This window comes from Chenopodium album, chromosome 26 (genome assembly GCF_948465745.1).
Source record: "Chenopodium album chromosome 26, dcCheAlbu1.1, whole genome shotgun sequence".
Lineage (NCBI taxonomy): Eukaryota > Viridiplantae > Streptophyta > Magnoliopsida > Caryophyllales > Amaranthaceae > Chenopodium > Chenopodium album.
The window spans coordinates 141,639-163,645 of NC_137859.1; the positions used below are offsets into that span (position 1 = coordinate 141,639).

The 22,007-nt window shown below is 37.5% G+C and overlaps 1 protein-coding gene across 4 annotated transcripts; it reads right to left on the reverse strand.

The window, feature by feature from the left end:
• Nucleotides 1–7,705: 7,705 nt before the first annotated feature.
• Nucleotides 7,706–21,981, reverse strand: LOC145616503 (uncharacterized). 4 transcript variants are annotated; one of them, XM_081671236.1, is made up of 16 exons: nucleotides 21,821–21,980; nucleotides 21,661–21,740; nucleotides 20,973–21,067; nucleotides 20,226–20,386; nucleotides 19,224–19,375; nucleotides 18,838–18,956; nucleotides 18,201–18,364; nucleotides 17,978–18,052; nucleotides 16,635–16,706; nucleotides 10,355–10,492; nucleotides 10,084–10,239; nucleotides 9,573–9,625; nucleotides 9,279–9,457; nucleotides 8,535–8,626; nucleotides 8,298–8,452; nucleotides 7,706–8,139 (listed from the first exon to the last, which is right to left on the reverse strand). In XM_081671236.1, exons 1-14 carry the CDS (start codon nucleotides 21,885–21,887, stop codon nucleotides 8,566–8,568), a joined length of 1,572 nt encoding a protein of 523 aa, XP_081527362.1. In that variant the 5' UTR covers nucleotides 21,888–21,980; the 3' UTR covers nucleotides 7,706–8,139; nucleotides 8,298–8,452; nucleotides 8,535–8,565. The 4 variants fall into 4 exon arrangements, with proteins under 4 accessions (XP_081527362.1, XP_081527363.1, XP_081527364.1 ...); XM_081671237.1 differs by having other exon boundaries at nucleotides 7,707–8,139; nucleotides 8,298–8,366; nucleotides 16,635–16,703; nucleotides 21,821–21,981; XM_081671238.1 differs by having other exon boundaries at nucleotides 7,709–8,139; nucleotides 8,298–8,366; nucleotides 20,973–21,017; nucleotides 21,821–21,847.
• Nucleotides 21,982–22,007: the final 26 nt, after the last annotated feature.

Below are 22,007 nucleotides of genomic sequence, written 5' to 3' on the forward strand. Positions count from 1 at the left end.
TATAAGTGGTTAGCAACACCATGTGGCCAGTCATCATAGGGTTACTATTCGTTAGTATTATAGGGGTTACTCATTCAGTGTTATAATTTAAGGGTTACTTCATAACTGTTATAGAATTTAATTTGTTCTTTTACAAGTGGTCACATGGTGTGACTTATCAATATCCTAATTCTTCACTCCAATAATATTATATTATTTAAATTTTGTGCACTTTATTTCCTGTTTTTTTTTTCTAATAAAATTTCCCATTATTTTTCACATAGCTTTTGCTCTATAATCCTTTAAAATAAATTTTTTTAAAAAAATACTACGTAAAAAATCTTCTAACATTACATTGTTATCCTCCAAAGCCATTAAATTTATATCATCATTTTTTTTATACTCGTAAACAATTCTTATATTATATAGTATTATTCGTGTAATATGTATCCCATGCAAATGTACACTCTAGTAGTTCCAATAATTTAACAATGCAAGTTGATTATTTCTTGTATTAACGAATTGTCCAACGGCTACAACGCGCTCCAGACGGCAGACGCCATGTTACTTCCCTTCGATACCCTTACACTAAATTGCAGTTCTTACAATTTAGATCTTGGATCAAATAATATACTTAGATGTTTGAATTGGTTTTCCCACAACTTTACTTAAAGATTATTTTTAGGAGTACTAATTACTCGTATTATATTTAATTAGACGATGAATTCTAAGTCAGCAATTAAATATACCTCCATGCCCTTAGGCCTTAGGCTTACCACCTTCCAAGTACAGATCGATGGTACTGATATTTGTTTACGACTTTACAAAACATTTTACAACTAGTCCCTTTAACTCCACATCATATTTTGGTCAAAATAATTTTGTAAAACAGGATCTCAAACTTTAAGACAGCGTTAAATAAGTAGCTCACCACCATTGACTTTTGCCCATGCCACTAATTATGGAGTAATAAGCAAAGAAATCTAATTAAGTTAAATAAGCATGCATACGCATCTAACATTGATCGATCTGATCATCTGCCCCTTTCGACAAAGGATAAGTACGGTGCCGGTCTTGTCTTGTATCTAGCTAGTGTCCGTTTATCACGTGTAGCAATAAACCATTAACCAAATAATTTACTCCCTCCATCCCCTTTTGATAGTCCCTTAAGGGCAAATTTACTCCCAAAATATTCACCCCATTTGCTTTTTCCAACAACTATTAATATTAATTTTTTACCAAAATTTCCTCCAATTTGTAATAATATTTGTGCAAATTTAGCTTTTCCATGTAAATTTTGTTTTCCCATGTACTTTTATTACTTTTTCTCTCTACTTTTTTGCATACCCAATGTCAATTTACTTTTTCAATGTACTTTTACTATTTATTTTTGTGTTTATTAATTCCCGTGAAAAATGTACATAAGTGACTATCAAAAGGGGACGGAGGGAGTATGACTTTTGGCTATATATTACTCCGATATATAAGCATCTTAGGCAAAACAAAAGATATTTGAATAAGAGAGAACCAAACTATACGTAGTATATTTTAAGGGTTTTGAATCGTGTTTGTACATTAATTTATTATAATATTCTACGTATTTATGATTTAATACAATACACTTATACACATAACACATTCCATAAATTTGATATATATATATATGTGTGTGTGTATGTATGAAGGAGTTTAATCAGTCAACTAAACTTAATTTTATATTGGATTGTTATTACAAACCAAAAAAAAAAAAAAAAAAAGGAGATGGAATAATTTTCATTTGGTATACCCTCGTACAGTCGTATTGGACTTATCTAGCCTTTTCAGAATTTCAGGAATATGATGTGCTGAAGTTTTTTTTTTGTTTTGAGGAAATATGATGTGATGAAGTTGATGTACAATTAATATGTACTTGTATGATAGATTATATATAGGGTGACTGATTTGAATTCGTTGTTAAATACGCAATTCAATTAACCTTATAAAAAATAATTCTATTTTAAAATATAAACTTAGTTGAAAGGTGATGAATTTCACCGACATAAATTGCAAATTTTATTCCACGGGGAAGAGGTTTTGACCGACACAAGGGATTCTGCCCATTGCTCATTACGAAGTGCTCCCTCCGTTTTTAAATACTTATTTCATTTCTTCATGTGCGGAGTTTTAGGAGAAATTGAAGAAAATAATAAAATATGAAGGTAATAGAGTTGGTGGAAAAATAAAAAAATTGTAAAAAGCAAAAGTAGTAAAATTTATAAAATATGATATTTGTTGGGTCCACTGGTGAGAGAAATGAATTAGATATTTAAAAACGGCCGAAAAAAAAAGTGGAGCAAGTATTCAAAAACGGTGGAGTATAATTTTGTATGAAAGATTTTTTTTTTTTTTTGAAGCAAGTTGTTGTTGTTCTATTGGTGGATGACATGTACTCCGTAATTATCTTTTTCCAATGTAATAAAATAAAATATCAATCCTGTAAATCTGTAACTTTAATAAATAAATAATAAATATATATACTTTATGTTGTATGTATATACATAGCTAGTATAATACTGGTAGTAGCTTTTTATTTATTTATTTTTTTATTATTTTTTTATTAAATAATACTGGTAGTAGTTAAATAATAATAATAATAATTGGCACAATGGCTGTAGGCTACTAGGCATTGAAATCTTGTGATTTTGTATAATTCCACGATTCCTAGTTTTCAACGTGTGAACTGAAATACGGTCATGTATTTATATAATATATATACGAGTATTTCGTATATCCTTACTATTTTGGTACGTTTTAAGGCCTGTTCACATTTACCTAATTTCAGTTCAGTTCACTTCAGCTCTAATCAGTTCAATTCAGCTCCAATTAGTTCAATCCAGTTCAGTTTTCAATTTCCCTCTCTCATAAAATATTCATTTCAGCTCATTTCAGTTCAATTAAGCTCCAATAAGTTCATTTTATTATTTATAATGGTTCCTAATAAATGATTTAAGATGTTGAATGTTAGAGATCGAAATACGATGGTAAAGTATTATGAGATACAGAGTACAAAATAGACGAAGTTGTTTAATTTGTTGTATGCTTTAATTTATAAGTCATGAAGTGATTATTGAAGTCAAAATATAGCTGCTCTCTTAGCTTTATTTTGTGCTTTATGATATTTGATTTTAGTTTTGTGAATATTTTACACGAAGCATGATTCCCATTGGACAAAATGGGTATGAAATCGGCTAACCGCCCTACTATAATCCCACGTAAATAAGAGGTGGAATTATTGATTTTATCCCTTCTTTTATTTAGTCAAATTAGCGGTATAAGTGTGTCAACAAAAATTAGCGGTATAAGACTTATCTTTTACTTTAAAAACGTCTTCATTTGGACCGAACTATAAATAATACTGTGTATTTTTTCCATTAACTATTATTTGTAATAAAGGGGGTGTTTGCGGACTCCTAGGCAAAATTTGTTTGTGAGTGTAAAATCGAGAGAGAAAAAGTTGGGTGCATGTGATGAGGAGAGAGATAAAGAGAAATGATAACCTAAAAAGGAAAGAAAACATATGTTACACATAATAATTAACATTCATTTATAGTATATGTTGCAAATAATAGTTAACGGAGGAAGTATTATATTAAATTATATGTTATATTGTATGAACACTGTCTCACTTTTATTTCTTACTTTAAATACATGGATAATTTATATATTGCTTTTTCTTCATTGAGTTTTAGAATTCAATCCATTAAAACCAACAATTCATAAATAAAAATGACCTTGTATTTACTCTTTATTTAATACTATGCACTTCATACATAAAGAGTAGTTCAAATTACTAGCAAACATAAGACAAATAGCTATTCCCTTCACCTCTTAAATATAGTCCTACTTTTCTTGTTAGGTTGTTTAATTACCTCAATTCTAGATTTTTTATTTATTTATTTATTTTTTCAATATTGTGGGAGATCATAAATACAATGTACTTGAAACTAGACCTGGTTATTGGGCGGGTCGGGTCAGGGTCGGTGCAGGTCGGTTGCGGGTCAGGGTCAAAGAGGGTCACATTTTATAGGGTCGGACCAATGCGGGTCGCAGGTCGATAATGGGCGGGCCTACAAAATATCAATTAAAATAAATATTGGACAAAGACATTATTAAATACATATGAATACAAATTAATCTATATAATTATTTTTACATTATGTATTTTCTTTATCAACTAAATTGGAAAAACATGTTGGCCCTATATTGACCCTACCCAATAAGGACCCTGTCCATTAATAGCCCTGTCCATTAAAAGCCCTATAAGCTTGGCCCTGACCCTGTTATCATTGGGCTACCCTATCCAATAACCACCTCTACTTGAAACATCGAAGTAAAATTTAAGTACGAGACTTAATTATGAAAGCAAGACATTTTTATATTCCCCACTGGTGATCCGCCTGCCACTATGCTATTCGGGTTCGGGTAAGGATTGCCTGGGCATACCGACTGGGGCATAACCAGGGCAACAAATGTCGAGCATACGACGATGCCGCCCGTTTTCATTTCGTGGAAGTCCCCGGCAGAGGAAAGGGCTGTAGGCATGCGAAGAACGTCCGAGACGAGACGCCTTATATTATAGAAAGGCGCTTTGAGCCTATCTACCGTTGGTGTTAAAGGGAGCCGGCAGCTATTATTCAACTTTCATCTTTCTTTCCTTTGAATGAGGGGAATGTTTTTGCTAAAATGCTTCATGGCAGGTCAGGTTGTTTCTGGTTAGGAACTCACTGCTTTCTCATATGCCTTGTCTTTCTTTGCTTTTTTTTGCTTCAGATAACGAGGGAAATGCCTCCGCTGCACCATCGACCGACCGGACCCCGGGGCACCTGCCGCAAGGAGAGGAGGCTCCTGGCTTAGGCTCTTCCGTCCTCTTACCTTCAGTAACCGAAACTTTTTGCCCGCCAGCTTTGGAGAAAAATGAAAAGACAAACTGGCCTTCCTTATCGAAGGAGGCAGGAAAGGAACGCCCTCATCCCATTTCCTACCAGAAAAGCTAAGGAAGCAAGGCAAGCATCAGCTTAAACCCAAGGGTCAGATCTCTCCAACTCGGGCACATTCCGAACCTGGGCAAATCCATCGCCTTCCCGGATCCGGCAGGTCAAATCCATTTTTGGATCACTTTTTTCGGGGTTAATCTTACCTTCTTCCCCATGCATTTTTTATCCCGAGCAGATAAGCCTTGCCTCGCGTCCTGCTAATGAAGTCAAAAGAGTGTCACTAAGAAAACGAGTCTTTATCCTAATAATAACTCTTCTTTTTACTATTATTGGTAATTTAAACACGTCACTGAAGCTAGAAAGATTGTTATTGGTACATCATTATCCAATACCTGTTATTGGACACCACAACCTGAAAAGAGTACTGACAACAATAAACAATGTAAATTAAGTCAAATGCAATTAGCCCCAACTTTCCTTAATTAACAATATCTAATCTAGAGATTATGCTATTTTGAGAGCCTAATTACTTCAAAGCACATGCAATAATTAGATTTTTATAATGCATCAAAAAGATGATCTGATTAGCATTTTGCATCGATTAGATTTGCTTGTTTTCAAGATTAAACACATGCTCATCCGTAGATCATGCCTACTAACTTGATAACACATGCACAACTTTGTCTTATATTAAGAAATACTTGGATTACGTCGTACTATACGGAAAATAATTCGTATGAAACGAAGGTATGTAGTATAATACTTTATATTAATATATACAAGTATTTTGTGGTGTCTTTAACTAAATAATATCTAGTAAAGAGGTATTCGGTGTAAAATAGAAATTTAATCAGTTTTATGTTAAATATATATTATAGAATTTTCTTATAATAATATAAAATAATTAAATTCCTAAGACAACCCACATCAAAATAAATCAAGGTCTTCTAAGAATCTTAAACAATATAAGCTATTATCATACGTAAACCATTATTTTTTTTTACAAGAACTTACAAATATGGAGTACAAGAAAAGCCAAGTCATAAATTGTATTAGGGGTCATGATCGAGGTTGTAAAACAACACATTTCCTTCTTAATCACACAATTTCACACGATTCTTTTTTATTTTTAATAGAAAAAATAAATTCAAAGGAAGCTTTTGTTTTGGGCAATCTAATTAATTTTTATGGGATTAAGGGCATTAATTCAGTTCAGTTCAGCTCTATTCATCAGTTCAGTTTAGTTTAGCTCCAATCAGTTCAGGACAGCTCAGCTCCAATCAGAGTAGTTCAGTTCAGTGCGAACAGACCCTAAATATTGAGTATTGCTTTTTTTTTTTTTTTTTTTTTTTTTTGTGTGCGCGTTTTTTCTTTTCAAATATGTATATTTTAAAAAAAAATAATAATAAGCAGAATTTATGCTTTTATAACTATCATTTTTTTTTCATGAAATTTTAATGCTATTTTATTCTTTGAGACAATGTAACGATCAATTTAAGATAAAAATTTTGATTAGTTACTACACATAGGTTTGTAATTTAGCTAATTACAATTTGAGGTTTGTGACTATGAAAGGTCAATGCTAGTTACTTTAAATGTAGACATCTAAAGTCAAGTGACATTTTTGATGAATAAAGTATAATGTTTCAAGTATACGGATTAGTGGATTACTATATTATCCGAAATAGATAAGGGAAACAAAATTATGAGAGAAAAAATATAAAATCCACAAGTGGGAAAAGGAACAAGAACTAATATATTTACAAATGACACCACACAATTAAAAACTTTTTCAAAGTGAGAGATCTTGAATCTCAAAAGTAGAACTTAAGCTAATTTCAGAAAATTCTGAAAAGGACTAGCAAAGAAAATACAATGTTACACATTACTCGTGTACCAAAATTATGCATATCATTATATGTGGCAATTATGATGCAAGATAATTTAAATGAAAAAAGTGAAGTCGCAAAAAACTAATATCATGTGAAAACAAGAAAAAAGTAGGTGAATTTTGTATGGTTAAATAACAACCAGCAAATTCTGGATAAATCATACTAGGATTTGGATAAGTTCTACTTACTACCAATTTTGTAAGGTTACCCAAAATAAAAGAAGGTGGTTGTGTTGTGTGTTACCCGTGTATATGTTCATTCCAAGAGATATTCAAATTTTTGTGCAATTGCAGATTGCACCAAAAAGGGTTGCAAATTGACCAAGTGGATTCCACCCAATAATAATGCTTCTAATGTCTTTTACGTAGTAAGTTTTGATCTTACCACCTCCATCTACTACATTGTTCTACTTTCCAAAAGGTTGACCGAAAAGAGTAAACAAACCGAGACTTAATAAGGACGTATTAATAAACAACTCAAAATATAAATGTCCCAAATATGAAATCTTAAAGAAAGGTTGTGGCCTTTTTTATTTAAATATTTGGTTTCGACATGGATGAAGGTCTAAGCACCACTCCAAGACTTTAACCAACTTATATGATAGGGTTCGAACGTTTGGACATTTGTATCTACTGATATATTGCTGATGTAAAAACATTATGTAATGAGAATTTTGAATAAACTTTTGATATACAATGAAATTTTTAAGCAAGCTAAGCCCAATACTTTCTTTATACGTCAGCATATTTCTAACCCACTAATATTAAAGTGGAACCACATAACTCAATCAGGTTAGTTGCTGAACCATACGGCCCATACGACATATTTCCTGCATAAAAATGGCTTCAAGTCATCAATACTGCTAGAAAATACAATTTCAATACTATGGTAAAGATCTTCAAGAGCAATATCAAACACTTATTTTCTACCATTGAATTGATGTAGCTAGCTCAAAGTATACAAAAAACCATTTACATATCATCAGTAGTTTATAGTGTAAGAAAATAAGTGTACAATTCCACGAGAACACTATCAGTTCTTTGCTACAACTTCATGCAATAGATCCTTTATGTAGATGAAATGGATTAATCAGCTCCACTTAATCTTCTCCGACAGTAAGTTCATGTTCCTCGGACCAACCAACCACTGCTAAGATTATGCAATGGCAACAGGATTTTCCACCACCACAACAGCTGTACAGGAAAAGCTGTAAACAAGTAGTGACACTAGCTGAAGGCTACCCAATGCAATTCCCCAAAGTTTAAAAGATGGATCACAGAGAGAAAGAGAGAGATCTGTTAACATAAGAGGAAAATTGTAAGAATAAAGACCATTACAATTTACAAATATAATGAGCCAAAGTAAAACATTCACATGCTGGATCTAGACAATGAATGATGATCAAGTTGCAGTTACAAAACAATCAAATAAAGGGGAGAGTGAACAGATTTACCCTGGAGAAGAATCTGCCAATTGGTCGAACCCTGAACAAGAATCTGCCAATTGGTCGATAAAGCTCCTACTGCATAAGTAGATACCGGTCAACAATTTGCAAGAGTTGAACAAACTCAAAAGGCACTCCATTGCTCTCACATCCATCCCAAAACACTAGATAGTAAACAAGAGGTAAAGGAATGCAAAAGCACAATTTAGGGAATGAGGAGAAAAGATAATTAATAGAGCAACAGACCTTTAATCACAGGAGAAAATGCTGGCACTATCTAGTCAGCATGACGGCGTATGTGGATCAATTTGTTGATAAATTCCCGTTCACTGTGATATCTGTTGGTACATAAAACCAGTCATAATACATAGTACTTGTATAATTAATACTGAATAGAATTTAACGCTAAACAACTTGCATGGAGGAAGAGAATTCATGTTTCAGCAATATAATAAGCCAGTAAATATTACCCTGCCACTAAATTCAATTCAGGAAAACGCAGTATACACATACAACTACATCATTTAACAAAATCCAAAAGGCAGACTTTGCAGCAGCTGATACCATATCACTCAGGTTGGGAGGGAGCAAAGGACATGAATTCAATGCAAAAACTTGGGAAGCGGAAGAGGATTTCTTGTCTTCTAAAATCACACAACACACTTGTAATGAGGAAAAAGGGGGTCTATCAATTATGGAAATAACTAAGGGAAGTAAATCATTGTGTAAATTAATCATGGAGGAATGGATCAATCTCTAACAGGGTGAATTGGGTCTCCTAACCCCTTCTACTGTAATAAACTAATAATTTACTTCCACATAGATAACTTAAGTTCCTTCACCATGTCCTAAATATCCATCAATACCCCATTATTATAGCCCTCGAATTTAAAACATGTTCTTAGGCGTGTGTGTGTGTGTGTTTGTGTGTGTTTTGAGGTGGGTGTTGAAGGTCAGGACCCTTGGAAAGAAAGAAGATATGAGACTTACATGACAAAAGCTGAAACACAGAAACAAGTTAGCCCGACAGAAAAGTGGGGCAAAATTGTAGTCAAGAAGTTATCCCTGTCCAGAAATATCTTCTCAGATAACAGAGTAACCGCTGAAGATAATAGCAGCACTATCCAACCAGAAGGCAAACAGCTATGAAATGAAAACGACGATGAGCCCTGTGTACAGGACAGAGATTAATAATACAAGAAGACATATCTCCAATATTGGACTTGCCACACATCTACATCACAAAATATTTGGCCAGGATTGGAGTCAAAATACAGGACAAACCTGGAAGTACTGCTTGATAAATACAGCAGAATATGCTATCCGCAGTGCCATATCTTCATCACAGTCAAGGCAACACCAGGGAATATAGAAATGAGGACAATAACAGCCATTACTACCTAGAGAGAAGCTTTTCTACAAAAATCAAGTTGATTGGTCTCAATCCTGATTCCACAGCCACAAGGCATGAAAGTACAATAATAGTACATAAATTTGATTACAGAACCTGAGACGGACTCTTTCATAAATAGCGATGGTTTGATGTGTGTGTGTGGGGGGTGGGGGGAGCAGGAGTGCTATTATTCGTAATGATTTTCTTATTAGTCATGTGCATGCATGTATAAGTCCGTACTAGCATGGCGGTTGAACTGTTTAGGGATATCCTGCATACATGAAGACGTCCTTATAAGACCCTGTCTCAGCGGGATAAATATAGCAGGGTGGTTGTATCAGAGAAAAAAAAAATCCAATTACAAGGAATATGGAAGAAAAAAGTGACCACAGATAAGGATACTTGTGGCATTTGCAAAGATTAAGCCAAGAGCACCAGCTGATCGTACTAGCAAGATATTCAGAATAACATAGATCAGTGAGAACACAACCAATGACTTGTTAGAGCGCTTCAGTTGGTTCTCATCAGCAACAGCATGCAGAAAAGCTTCTGATGTTCCTGATACAAAGAAAACATTTGAGCATTCAAATCACAATCAATAGAACATATATTGCTCATATTCTAACTTTCAGTGGATATAGTCAAAATTACATGGTTAGAATATATTACAAACCATTCATTGCCAGAACTATAATGTACAAGCAGTAGTATCTGAGAGCAGTTGAGGCTTCTCCGTCGCTCCATTTTTGTCCATACAACAATCTCAAGAGAGAATAAGAGTAGCTTGGTCCAAAAGCCATAAAAATAAGACCTGCGATAAGAATTAAAACACAGTTTCAAATGAACCGAGAAGACAATCATAAGACTATAATTTAGTATAATATTTCTGATTCTCAATAGAGAATAGCACCTGCGATAACAAAGAATAATTAAAGAGGACAATAGGTCACTGTCCAAAACTTATAGATATAGATAAAAGTCACAATATTGAGGGAAGAATTGCAATGCACCCAAGACCTCCTCCCGTGACACTCACCTACCACAGGAGACAGAGAGGACAGCAAGGGCTGGGCAACAACACCAACAATGCACCAAGGCAGCAGCAACATGAAACAGAGGGCTAAAGCAGGGGACAAGCACTTGTAATTGTTTGTTTGTATTGCACTAAAGTAGTAAGAAGACAAGAAAGTAGTAATTGTATTAATTAAGGCAATATAGCCAATTCGAGTAGTGTATTGGTAGTATAAGAAGTAGTAGCTTAGTATGGGAGGGCATTCAGAAAATTGTAGAGAAAACTTGGAGAGTCATGGCCTAAAGCCATGTTTAACCTTCGCAAGCTTTTAGCTTAATCAATCAAACAACCCGTCCTTCTACTATTTGTTGAGTATCACACGTATTCCGTTGCAGTTGGTATCAGAGCAACCATGTCGCCGACGCCGTTAACAGTGACGCCGGAGCGAGTGGCGGCGCTGGAGGAAAAAGTGGAGGAGGTGCTTGAGAAGTTAGGAGAGGGGGAGAACTCGTTGCAATGAACCTTGTTGAAACAGCAGGAAGACGCCATGGAGAAGTTGAGGATAAGGGAGGATGGAAAAATGGACAGATTCCGACAAGACATTAACCAGCAGCTGCACATGACGACGAGCCGACAAGACAAGGTCTTGGATGAGATACGCAACACCCTCAAAGCCATGAACGCGCAACCCAACCCACAACCGATACCGATGGATGAGGAGGTAGAGCAGCCACCGTTGGGAGGCGGATTCAATGATCCGACTTTAGAGACGGGGGCCTTTAATGGTATACGAATCGGCAATTGGGAACTCCGGTACGGTGCCGACCCTAACCACAACAACCACCAACTAGAAGCACGAGGTAGTTGGAAGTTCAGGAAGCTTGATATGCCGTTGTTTGATGGCGGAGACCCAAATGGGTGGATTTTGCGAGTGGAGCAATATTTTCAATTCTACCGCCTGACGGAAGGGGAGAAGATTCAGGCGGCTGTGGTGGCCATGGACGGTGACGCGTTGAGGTGGTACCAGTGGGAGCATCGTCGGCGACCGGTGATGAATTGGGAGGATATGAAACTGCGCGTCCTCTCGCAATTCCGACCGATTAACTCCGGCACCCTGCACGAGCAGTGGTTGGCCGTCACGCAGGTCGGCTCGGTGGTGGATTATCGAAAGGCGTTCATTGAGAAGGCATCGCCATTAACGGATATTCCGGAGAGCATAGTGAAAGCTCAGTTTGTTAATGGGTTGAAGGAGGATGTGAAATCGGAGATCCGTATGCTTAACCCATTAACGTTGGAGGATGCGATGGATCTCGCGATTCGGGTAGAAGAGCGAAATCGGGTTAATGGGTTGAAGAAAGGAGGTGGAGTGTATGCTAGACCCGGCCCATATTCGTATTTCAATCGGAGCCCCGCGTCCACACTTCTTGGTGTTGGGCCAGCCCAAACCTTACCCTCAACACACCAGCCCACCAACCATCATAACCCACAAAATTCCAACCCAACCCAATACCGAGCTAACTCCACGACTCATCAAACTTCCCAGGGATCAGCAACCTCGGTGACTTTTCCCCCACCACCATTTCCTAGCCGTAACAACCCAAGCTCCACACAATTTTCCGGCCAGGTACGGCGGCTGACGGAGAGAGAAATTGCGGAGAAGAGGGCTAAAGGCCTCTGTTTTCGGTGTGATGGCCGCTGGACGGGCCCGACTCATGTGTGCGCGGCCAAAGGTTTAAGTGTCTTACTTCTGGAGGATGATGAAGCTGGAAATGAATTGGCAGTGTTAGAGAGTTGCGAAGAGGAGGAAGAAGAAGAGGCTACACTTACCGCCATATCTGTGAATTCCATTGTGGGGTTGGCAAATCCTAAAACCATGAGATTGCGGGGGGAAATAAGAGGAAAAGGAGTGATAGTGATGATCGATCCCGACGCGACTCACAATTTCGTTTCAATTAAAGCGGTAAAGGAGTTGGGGCTGGAGGTAACCGGTGATGCCGCGTTTGGGGTGTCTTTAGGAGTTAAGTTGAAGCTTAGTGATGATGTGGAGATCGAAGAGGAGCTCTTACCTCTCCAACTTGGAAACTCGGATGTGATCTTAGGTTTACAGTGGCTAGAGAAACTGGGCTCTATCTTAACCAATTGGAAATTCCAAGAGATGAGCTTCTCGGTGGGCGGCAAGTTAGTCACGGTGAGGGGGGATCCGAGCCTTGCTAAGTCGGGAATCACCCTCAAAGCTATGGTGAAAACCATCAAGAAGCAGAGAGGTGGCGTGTTGATAGAAGTGAATCGAATGGAGAGGCAGGGGAGTGAGAAAGAAAAGGAGGTGGCACCTTCTTTCTTGGAGGAGGTGATAGAGAATTTTAAAGAAGTGTTTGAGGAGCCAAGTGGCTTACCGCCGAGTAGGGGGCATGAACATGCTATAGTGCTCAAAGAAGGAAGTAATCCCGTTAGTGTCCGGCCATACCGATACCCTCAATTTCAAAAGGATGAAATTGAGAAATTGATACGGGAAATGCTCACCGCCGGCATAATTCGGCCGTCTACAAGCCCTTTCTCGAGTCTGGTCTTGCTAGTGAAGAAAAAGGATGGATCGTGGCATTTTTGTGTCGATTACCGAGCCCTCAACAAGGAGACCGTACCGGATAAATATCCGATACCGGTAATTGATGAGCTCCTAGATGAGTTGAATGGAGCACAAGTGTTTACCAAGTTAGACCTTAAGGCCGGATATCATCAAATACTTGTGAGGGAGGAGGATACACACAAGACCGCGTTTCGTACTCATGAGGGTCACTACGAATTCTTAGTGATGCCTTTTGGGTTAACTAACGCACCGGCAACATTTCAATCATTGATGAACGATGTATTCCGGCCATTCTTACGCAAGTTCGTTCTTGTGTTTTTCGATGACATACTAGTGTATAGTGCAAGTTAGGAAGCTCATATCTGCCATGTAAGAGAAGTGCTCAAACTTCTCAAAGCCCACTCACTTTTTGCAAATATTAAGAAATGTAAATTTGGCAAAAGTGTAGTGGCTTATTTGGGCCATATAATCTCAAAAGATGGTGTTGCTGTGGACCAAGATAAAGTCCAATCTATGTTGCAATGGCCCACTCCCAAATCTCTTAAAGAGTTAAGAGGTTTCCTGGGCCTTACTGGATACTATAGGAAGTTCATCTTCCATTATGTTCAGATTGCTTCACCTCTCACCGATCAACTCAAGAAAGACTCCATTGGGTGGTCCGAGGCGGCGGAGCAAGCCTTTATGAAGCTGAAATTAGCAATGTCTTCAGCCCCAGTATTGATTATGCCCGATTTTACCAAGGCATTTATAGTAGAATCGGATGCGTCGGGTTTCGGGTTAGGCGCGGTTTTAATTCAAGAAGGGAGACCGGTGGCGTACTATAGTAAAGTGTTGGGGCCGAGAAACCGAGAGAAGTCGATCTACAAGAAAGAGCTGATGGCCGTGTGTTTGGCCGTGGAAAAATGGAAACATTATCTTTTGGGAAGAAGGTTCATTGTGAGGAGTGACCAACAAAGTTTGAAGTTTATTACTCAACAGAGGGAGGTGGGGATGGAATATCAAAGGTGGATTCGGAAGCTCATTGGGTTCGACTTTGAAATTCACTACAAACCCGGGGTGGCCAACCGGGTGGCCGACGCTCTCTCGCGGCGGGGTGGTGCTGCAGGGGAGGCGGAATTAGGTGCCTTAATCACGGTGCAAGGGGTTGATTGGGAGGCCTTGATGAGAGAAATTGATAGTGATACGGGGGTGCAAGGTCTGATTAGAGCCGTAGAGCAGGGTGAGGGATATCGGGGGTTCACTTTGGAGGGTGGTCGTTTGAAATACAAGGGGCGGTTGGTAATTCCTCAAAACTCGACCATGAAGGCGGCGATACTCCAAGCATATCACCTCACCGGAAGGGGGTCACGAAGGTGAGCTCAAACAGCAATCTCCGGCGGGTCTTTTACAGCCTTTGCCGATTCCGGAGCGGGTATGGGAAGATATCACGATGGATTTTGTAGAGGGGCTGCCGAAATCCAAGGGTATGGACACGATATTGGTGGTAGTCGATAGATTGTCTAAGTATGACCATTTTTTGGGGTTAAAACACCCATTTACAGCAGTAGCGTGGCGGAATTATTTGCGAGGGAGGTGGTGCGACTCCATGGGATTCCTAATAGTATTATTTCCGATCGGGATCGAGTGTTTGTGAGTGCTTTTTGGAAAGAATTATTTCATTTACAAGGCACAGATCTTAAGCGGAGTACGTCTTATCACCCGCAAACGGACGGGCAATCCGAGGTGGTCAACAAGCGGCTGGAAACTTATCTTAGGTGTTTCGCCGGAGAACAGCCACGGTCATGGGCTAGATGGCTCTCGTGGGCCGAGTATTCTTACAATACATCCGTTCATTCTTCAACTCACATGTCCCCTTTCAAGGTGCTCTATGGGCGTGACCCTCCACGCCTTATGAGGGTGGGGTATGGGCAGTCTGCAGTGGGTATAGCCGAGGAAATATTGCAAGAGCGAGATTTAATTTTGGATGAGTTGAAAATTAACTTAATTAAGGCTCAGCAGGTGATGAAGTCCAATGCGAATGGTAAACGCAGGGAATTGGAGTTCCGGGTTGGGGATCGTGTGTTCCTAAAGCTACAGCCTTACCGGCAACGCTCTTTGGCAAGGCGACCATTCGAGAAGCTAGCCGCACGATATTATGGGCCGTTTGAAGTGGTGCAAAGGATAGGGAAGGTGGCGTATAAGTTGTTGCTTCCACCAGATTGTAAGATTCATCCGGTGTTTCACGTGTCCCAACTGAAACAGGCACTAGGTGCAAGCCCGAACTCTCCCACCATTCCTCCTCAACTCACACCAGAGCTGGAATTAGTGGTGGAGCCGGAACAAGTGTTGGACAGCAGACCTAAGCTAAGGGGGTCCGATGGATTGGAGGTGCTGATAAAATGGCACGGGCTGCCAGAGTTTGAATCGACATGGGAGGATGCGGAGTCCATCAAGGCCAGCTTTCCAAGCTTCCACCTTGAGGACAAGGTGTTGCTTTTGGGGGGGAGTGTTGCAATGCACCCAAGACCTCCTCCCGTGACAATCACCTACCACAGGAGACAGAGAGGACAGCAAGGGCTGGGCAACAACGCACCAAGGCAGCAGCAACATGAAACAGAGGGCTAAAGCAGGGGACAAACACTTGTAATTGTTTGTTTGTATTGCACTAAAGTAGTAAGAAGACAAGAAAGTAGTAATTGTATTAATTAAGGCAATATAGCCAATTCGAGTAGTGTATTGGTAGTATAAGAAGTAGTAGCTTAGTATGGGAGGGCATTCAGAAAATTGTAGAGAAAACTTGGAGAGTCATGGCCTAAAGCCATGTTTAACCTTCCCAAGCTTTTAGCTTAATCAATCAAACAACCCGTCCTTCTACTATTTGTTGAGTATCACACGTATTCCGTTGCAAGAATGCTCGTTGATTTAGATAAAGAAAATACCTCCAACATGCAATTTTTAACAAAAACGAAGAATGCAGTGGGGCAGACTAAATTAGCTCTATTAAAGAAGTATTCCATTAGTTGCACATGTTTACAGAACTCATGATTCCAAGAAGTGGGCCAGAACAGCTAGACATAGCATACCATGATACCAAACATGCAGAAACATGACTAGCACTGAACAGAGTGAACATCACACCGACACATCTCATGTAAACATATACAGAGATATAACAACAGCCAAGTTCAAAAAAAAAAAAAAAAAAAGGACTTCACAGTTCAAGCAGATATCCACTGAAGCTATTACACCACTTATTTTCAAGTACTAGCAAGAATTTCTTCAAGCATCAAATTAAATAAGTTGTTTATACTTAAAAGATTATTCAGATTCAAGAAAATTACAAAAATATTAATTATACAGCTACTTAGGAAGTCATACCAATAAGCATTACAAGCTTTAGGGCTTCCGTGAGGCGGCGTCCTAGATCCTTCCTTCTATCTCTAGAATCTTCTGCAGATTGATATGCAGCAATTAAATAAAAGCTTTGAGCTGGATTTTAGCCACAATGCAATGTAGCCTTCACATACTGTCGTGAATGAGAAGAAAGGTTCAAAAGGCAAACAAAAACATCAAATCACTTAGGTAAGCGTATTCCCTTATAGCTCAGCCCCAACTCCTCTTGATCCCAATAGCAACAAGTATGGAGAGACAGATAGAGGAAAGCCAAGGAGACAACAACAAATCTAACCTAGAATGACCACAACAGCTTGTAACAAGAAGCAATCTCAATATGCATCAAATGTATTAGTCTTTGCTCCAATCTTTTTTACTTTAAATTCACATTTGCTCAAAAAAAAAAAGGGGGGGAAAAACCCCCAGACAAGTTTCCAAACGTTGAATGACTACTCCACTAAGTCACTAACCTTTCAATTCTTGCCTGTTACTGCGAATTTAATTTCTTCGAGATTTTCCATCTGTAGTGCCTAATTTTACCCCTAAATGTCCTTTGTTTTTCAAAAAGAAAAAAAAAGGGGAGAAAGTAGAGAGAAAGAGGACAAAGGCTTTTACAAAGAGCATAAGATGGAGCAGAAGAGTTTGGTGCTATAATCTATAGAGAAATTTCCAATAAGTTGGGAGTGAGGCTAATTAACAAATTATGAATGAGTTCATAAGGAAAAGACACATCTTATCAGATGTTACCAAACTGTAATTCAAAAAAAGGCAAAAGTATCTATTGAACTTGATAAATGCTAAAACTACTTTTAAAGCATAACATAGTCTCAGAGTTCACTAGGTTCACATTTTAGACTTTGGACTCCTAGAGTAGCAATCTAAATATTTTCCCAAAGAAAGGGCCCTGGAGGTAACACCCTCAAAATTTTCTAGGGGAAAGATAATTGCAGATATGAGCAATCACTTCTAGCCAGTGTTTGAAAAAGCATGTCTGAGGTGCTGAGACGCAAGGCGATATGGGTCTTACACTTCTTTTGGTCTAGACAAAGCAAATTGAAGTGCACCTAGGTGCAATAAGGCACACCCTGAGGCACAGCATTTTTTTCACAAAATTTTAAACATTTATTAACTGCACCTCACTTCATGAGGCACACCTATGGTGTAGGGAAATCCAATTTCCTTGGTGCACCTTGAACCTTTTTATATATTGCTTCAAATAACACTATTATGCTAGCATGCTCATTATTAAATTTCCACTGTGAACGAAATTGTAGAGCTTTACAGCAAAAGAGAATGAATAAACAAGATGATGATTAAAAGAACTTGACCTGAAGCAGACCTTGCAAAAATGGCATATGAGCTTTCTTCAAAAGGAAGAAATACCATTCTCACCACCAAACTACCTGACATGTGGAATTAGTAGACAGAGTAAGATACTAAACCCAACCGTAAATTTTGTCAGTACATCACAAGAATGTGTCTAGCTAGTTAATAGTTTAAAGCCAAATAAAAGATTGCTATACGAGGAACAAGAGGTTAAAAATTAATCACCTAATTTATCAATTAGTCCATATACAGCTTGATTATATGGAGTGTCAAACCACACAAGTACCATCTTTTCTCCTTCTTGAAGAATCAGTTTTTGAACTGACTGAAGAGTAAACACTGTACACATCTTCAAAAGTGGCTTGTCATAGCTCATCATTGCACCTATTCTGAGAAAAGAGGAATAAAGAATGTTAATGAGTAATAAGCAAATGTGAGACGGTAAAACCAGTTTTCATCCTGACACACGAAGGCAAAGAGTTTCTCAATGGACTTACAGTATTTTATAAAATCAGAAAGAAAAAAGGATCTCGTAGACAGAGCTTTTGTCGTGTAGACACCCACAAAAATGGAATTTGCTTAAGTTACAGGTAAGCATATACACAATGATTCAGCATTATGATTCTCCAGTAGTCCCAGAAAATCATTGATCTAGTTGAATGCTAGTGTAGTTAAATTGTGGTGTGAACATAAAATGTCCCATGATACTAACCAAATTGCATGCAAGCTAAACCTTAGGTCAAGATGAGTAGCCATACATTTGCTTACTATGGACAAATCTCTAGTGCAGGTCTTCAAACTCAGTAATGAAGCTCTTAGATGTATAAGATCACATCTTGCATATATAGAATAGTATGTTTACCTGAAAGGGAAAAGCTTTGAACCTTGCAATTTATGATAAAAGACAAAGTAGCCCCAATAACCTAGAAACACGCAACCCCCATATGAAACTTGTGATAAAGCAAACACAATTGCCTTTTCCTGCAAGGTACAACTGAGTTAATTACGATACCAACAGAATTAAAAAATATTTTTATCATGGAATATTTAACGATTAAAATTATTCTAAAATAAATAAAACAAGATCACCCATTACAAAAACGGGATTCAACATTAAATATGCTGGGAAATCTTCACTTAGTTGTGACACTTAATTATGGCAAGGCTTCGCAGGTATATTTGTCAAAAACGAAAAGTGGGCTCTAGTATGTAACAGTATCTCAAGCTTAGTCCTGTTCAACGGCTTACCATGCCACTGCTTCCAACTATAAGGGCATATGTTGTTACACACCGAGAAAGTGTTGCAGCACTTTCAACCAACATCCGCAATTTGAGACAAAACATATACTGAGCAAGAATGTAAAATGGTTCTGCTAAAAGCTCCAATACGCACGCAAAGCCTGCAATGCAAAAAACAGCTAGCGGTTAAGGGAATATAAAGTTCCATGGAAGAAGCAAAAAGTTAAGTGGTTGGGTTTATAACTTCCACGATTAAAAATTTATCTCATAACAACCATCTTTATCGGCCATTAAAATAGTAATTGATTGTTGAGGAAAATACTTTACATGTATGTCAATGGAAATCAGATAAAACTACATTTAAATGCATTTCACAGAACTCAAAATTCTAATGTAATTCAACTTTAAAGAAATTACTACATTGTGAAGTTGGGCTAGTTGAAACAAACATGGTCAACACAATCTGATAAGTGCATTTTTAGTATCAATTCTACACTCCCTCTCCTGCACTCTCCATCTCCCCAAATAAAGAAAAAAGAAAAAAAACAAAACAAAAAGGAAACACAACTTAACAAAAGAAAAGAAATATAGACATCAAACAAGCGTCAAGTGAGATGTCACCAGAACATCTGAAAGCAGCTGGTGAAATATTTCCTGTCCCTAGTAGTTTAACCAAAAGAAATTTCCCAAGTTCCAACTACTAGGAAATCCTAATAATGACTGAATTATAGGAAAGATTGGTATCATGTAGTTGTGTGGGGTAATTTTAAACCCAAACAGTGGCAATAAGGTTAAAGGGGATTAGGGAAAGGGTGTGGATAGAAGGAAAGTTGATTGGCAGTAAGAGAATCACATACATAACTAGAGAGAGAGAGAGAGAGATGCAACAAGCCACATTAAAGATCATCAATCTCTTCTAGGCATATATATACAACTAAAGGAGCCTTTAGAGCTAGGTGCTAAGGAAACAAACTCTAAAAACATTTTTAGGTAGGAAGATCAGTAGATTACCATTCAATAATATAGCCTGCCCATAAGGGCTGGAATAGCTCAAATTTTGCCACCAGAAGACAAATGCACATGCTATCACTGTAATTATTACTCCAAGTGGAAGAGACAGCCAGGCTACTTTCAATATCTTTGATGCATATTCACCCGCTGTAGCATCATCACTGCATCAAACATGTTAAACTTTCATTGGATTTTACATCCCTAAACTAATTAGATGTATAAAGGCAAGTGACAACTAGAAAATGTGCTATCTCCTCCATAAATCCTATATTTTACTAGTTCCAAGTACAAGAAATAGATTTTTTGGTGATTCTTTGGATTGTCAAAACATCCTTCACTTCCATTATTAGTTTTGGAAACTAATCTACAAGAAATATATAGAGCAAGCACTCAAAATTCCAATGCAAGGACACATACCTTTTCATATAGGGAGCACAAAATCAACAATATCATAAAGAAAATTGATCCACAATTTACAAAATTCATAATAGAATCACTAAGGGTGCATTCAATTCACCTAATTGTATTATTTAACTAAACTTATTTAAAATTATCAAAACTTATTTTAGTTACAAATGGAACTTAGATAGCCCTTATTACATCTTATCTAGACTTAGTTTTCCTGAATGTATGTTCTTTAAGCTTATTAACTTATACATGAACTTGAACTTATTTTTCTTGAAATAATTGAAAATTAGATGAACACAAAAGGGCCTTAATAGAGTTGTACAAATGGAAGAGAAACACCTCTTAATTTCTGCCCGCATGCATGCTCGCCTGAATCCTTCTCGACTGACAAACAGTATGCAAGTAACAAACAGATGAAATTGCACTGCATAAAGCTGCATTTTTTACATGAAAAGAAGAATATATAATCTGAAGAGTATTTCCAGTAAAAAGAAAGTCCTAGTACAAGGACAGGAAGAAGATCATAAAGAGTATAAAGACATAAACTTCAGGGACCATAATAATCACATATGCGCAATACTTTGCCAATCCGAAAATATTTCTCTAAATTTATTTAGTAACCACATTGGTAGCAACCTCTCAAAATTAAGATTATAACATGGTTTCACTAAATTCTCTTAAAAAATAGCCTTCTTTATGTTATGTTGAATTAATGTAACACGACTCAATTAGGTAACGAGAATTCTTCCCATAGATTCTAACCTAGTATGATTAAGGGACACTAAAAACAGATTCGAAATCAAAATTACAAATTAGCATCAATCGTGGGTGCCAAGTCTGCCAACTGGCGAAGTTGATTAAAGTCTTAGAGGTTGGTACCCCAGACCTCAGATTAAAAAAAAAAAAAAAAAAAAAAAAAACCATTTAATTTGGATCAATCAATTGAAAAATTAAGAAATGCAGCTAAAATAATTGCTCTCGAAAACAAAATAAAATAGTATTAAAAAGAGAATAAAATTATTCTTACAGCATAATCGGTTGCAGTAAGATGCCTAATTATCCAGGTATTGAAGATAAAAGGTATGCCCCTTGATAAAAATTGCGTCGCTGAAGAGAGAAAGCAAAAGGGTGCATTAAAAGCTGAGATCAAAGTATTAATTGAGATGAATTTCGAGAGGTTAACTAACCCATCAGATACTTGAATGTGCGGGAAAAATTGGCTGCGTCGCCATTGTTGCTCTCGGGTTGTACCATTGTGAATTGTGATCTCAAAAGACCCCGAGTGTTGGGAGAACAACTGAGTCAAAACTCAAAAGCCCAAAGGCCAACGGGCCAGGGGGAACGAGATGCTTGAAGCGTACTCTGAGTTTTAAT

Bases quoted from the DNA above. Each gene is read 5' to 3' on its own strand.
- LOC145616503 (XM_081671236.1), bottom strand. From the start codon at position 21,887: ATGGTACAACCCGAGAGCAACAATGGCGACGCAGCCAATTTTTCCCGC. The intron at 21,741-21,820 runs GTTAGTTAACCT...TTCTCTCTTCAG, and splicing joins CACATTCAAGTATCTGATGG to CGACGCAATTTTTATCAAGG. The intron at 19,376-20,225 runs GTAATCTACTGA...TTTGCATTGCAG, and splicing joins GCAGGCTATATTATTGAATG to GCTTTGCGTGCGTATTGGAG.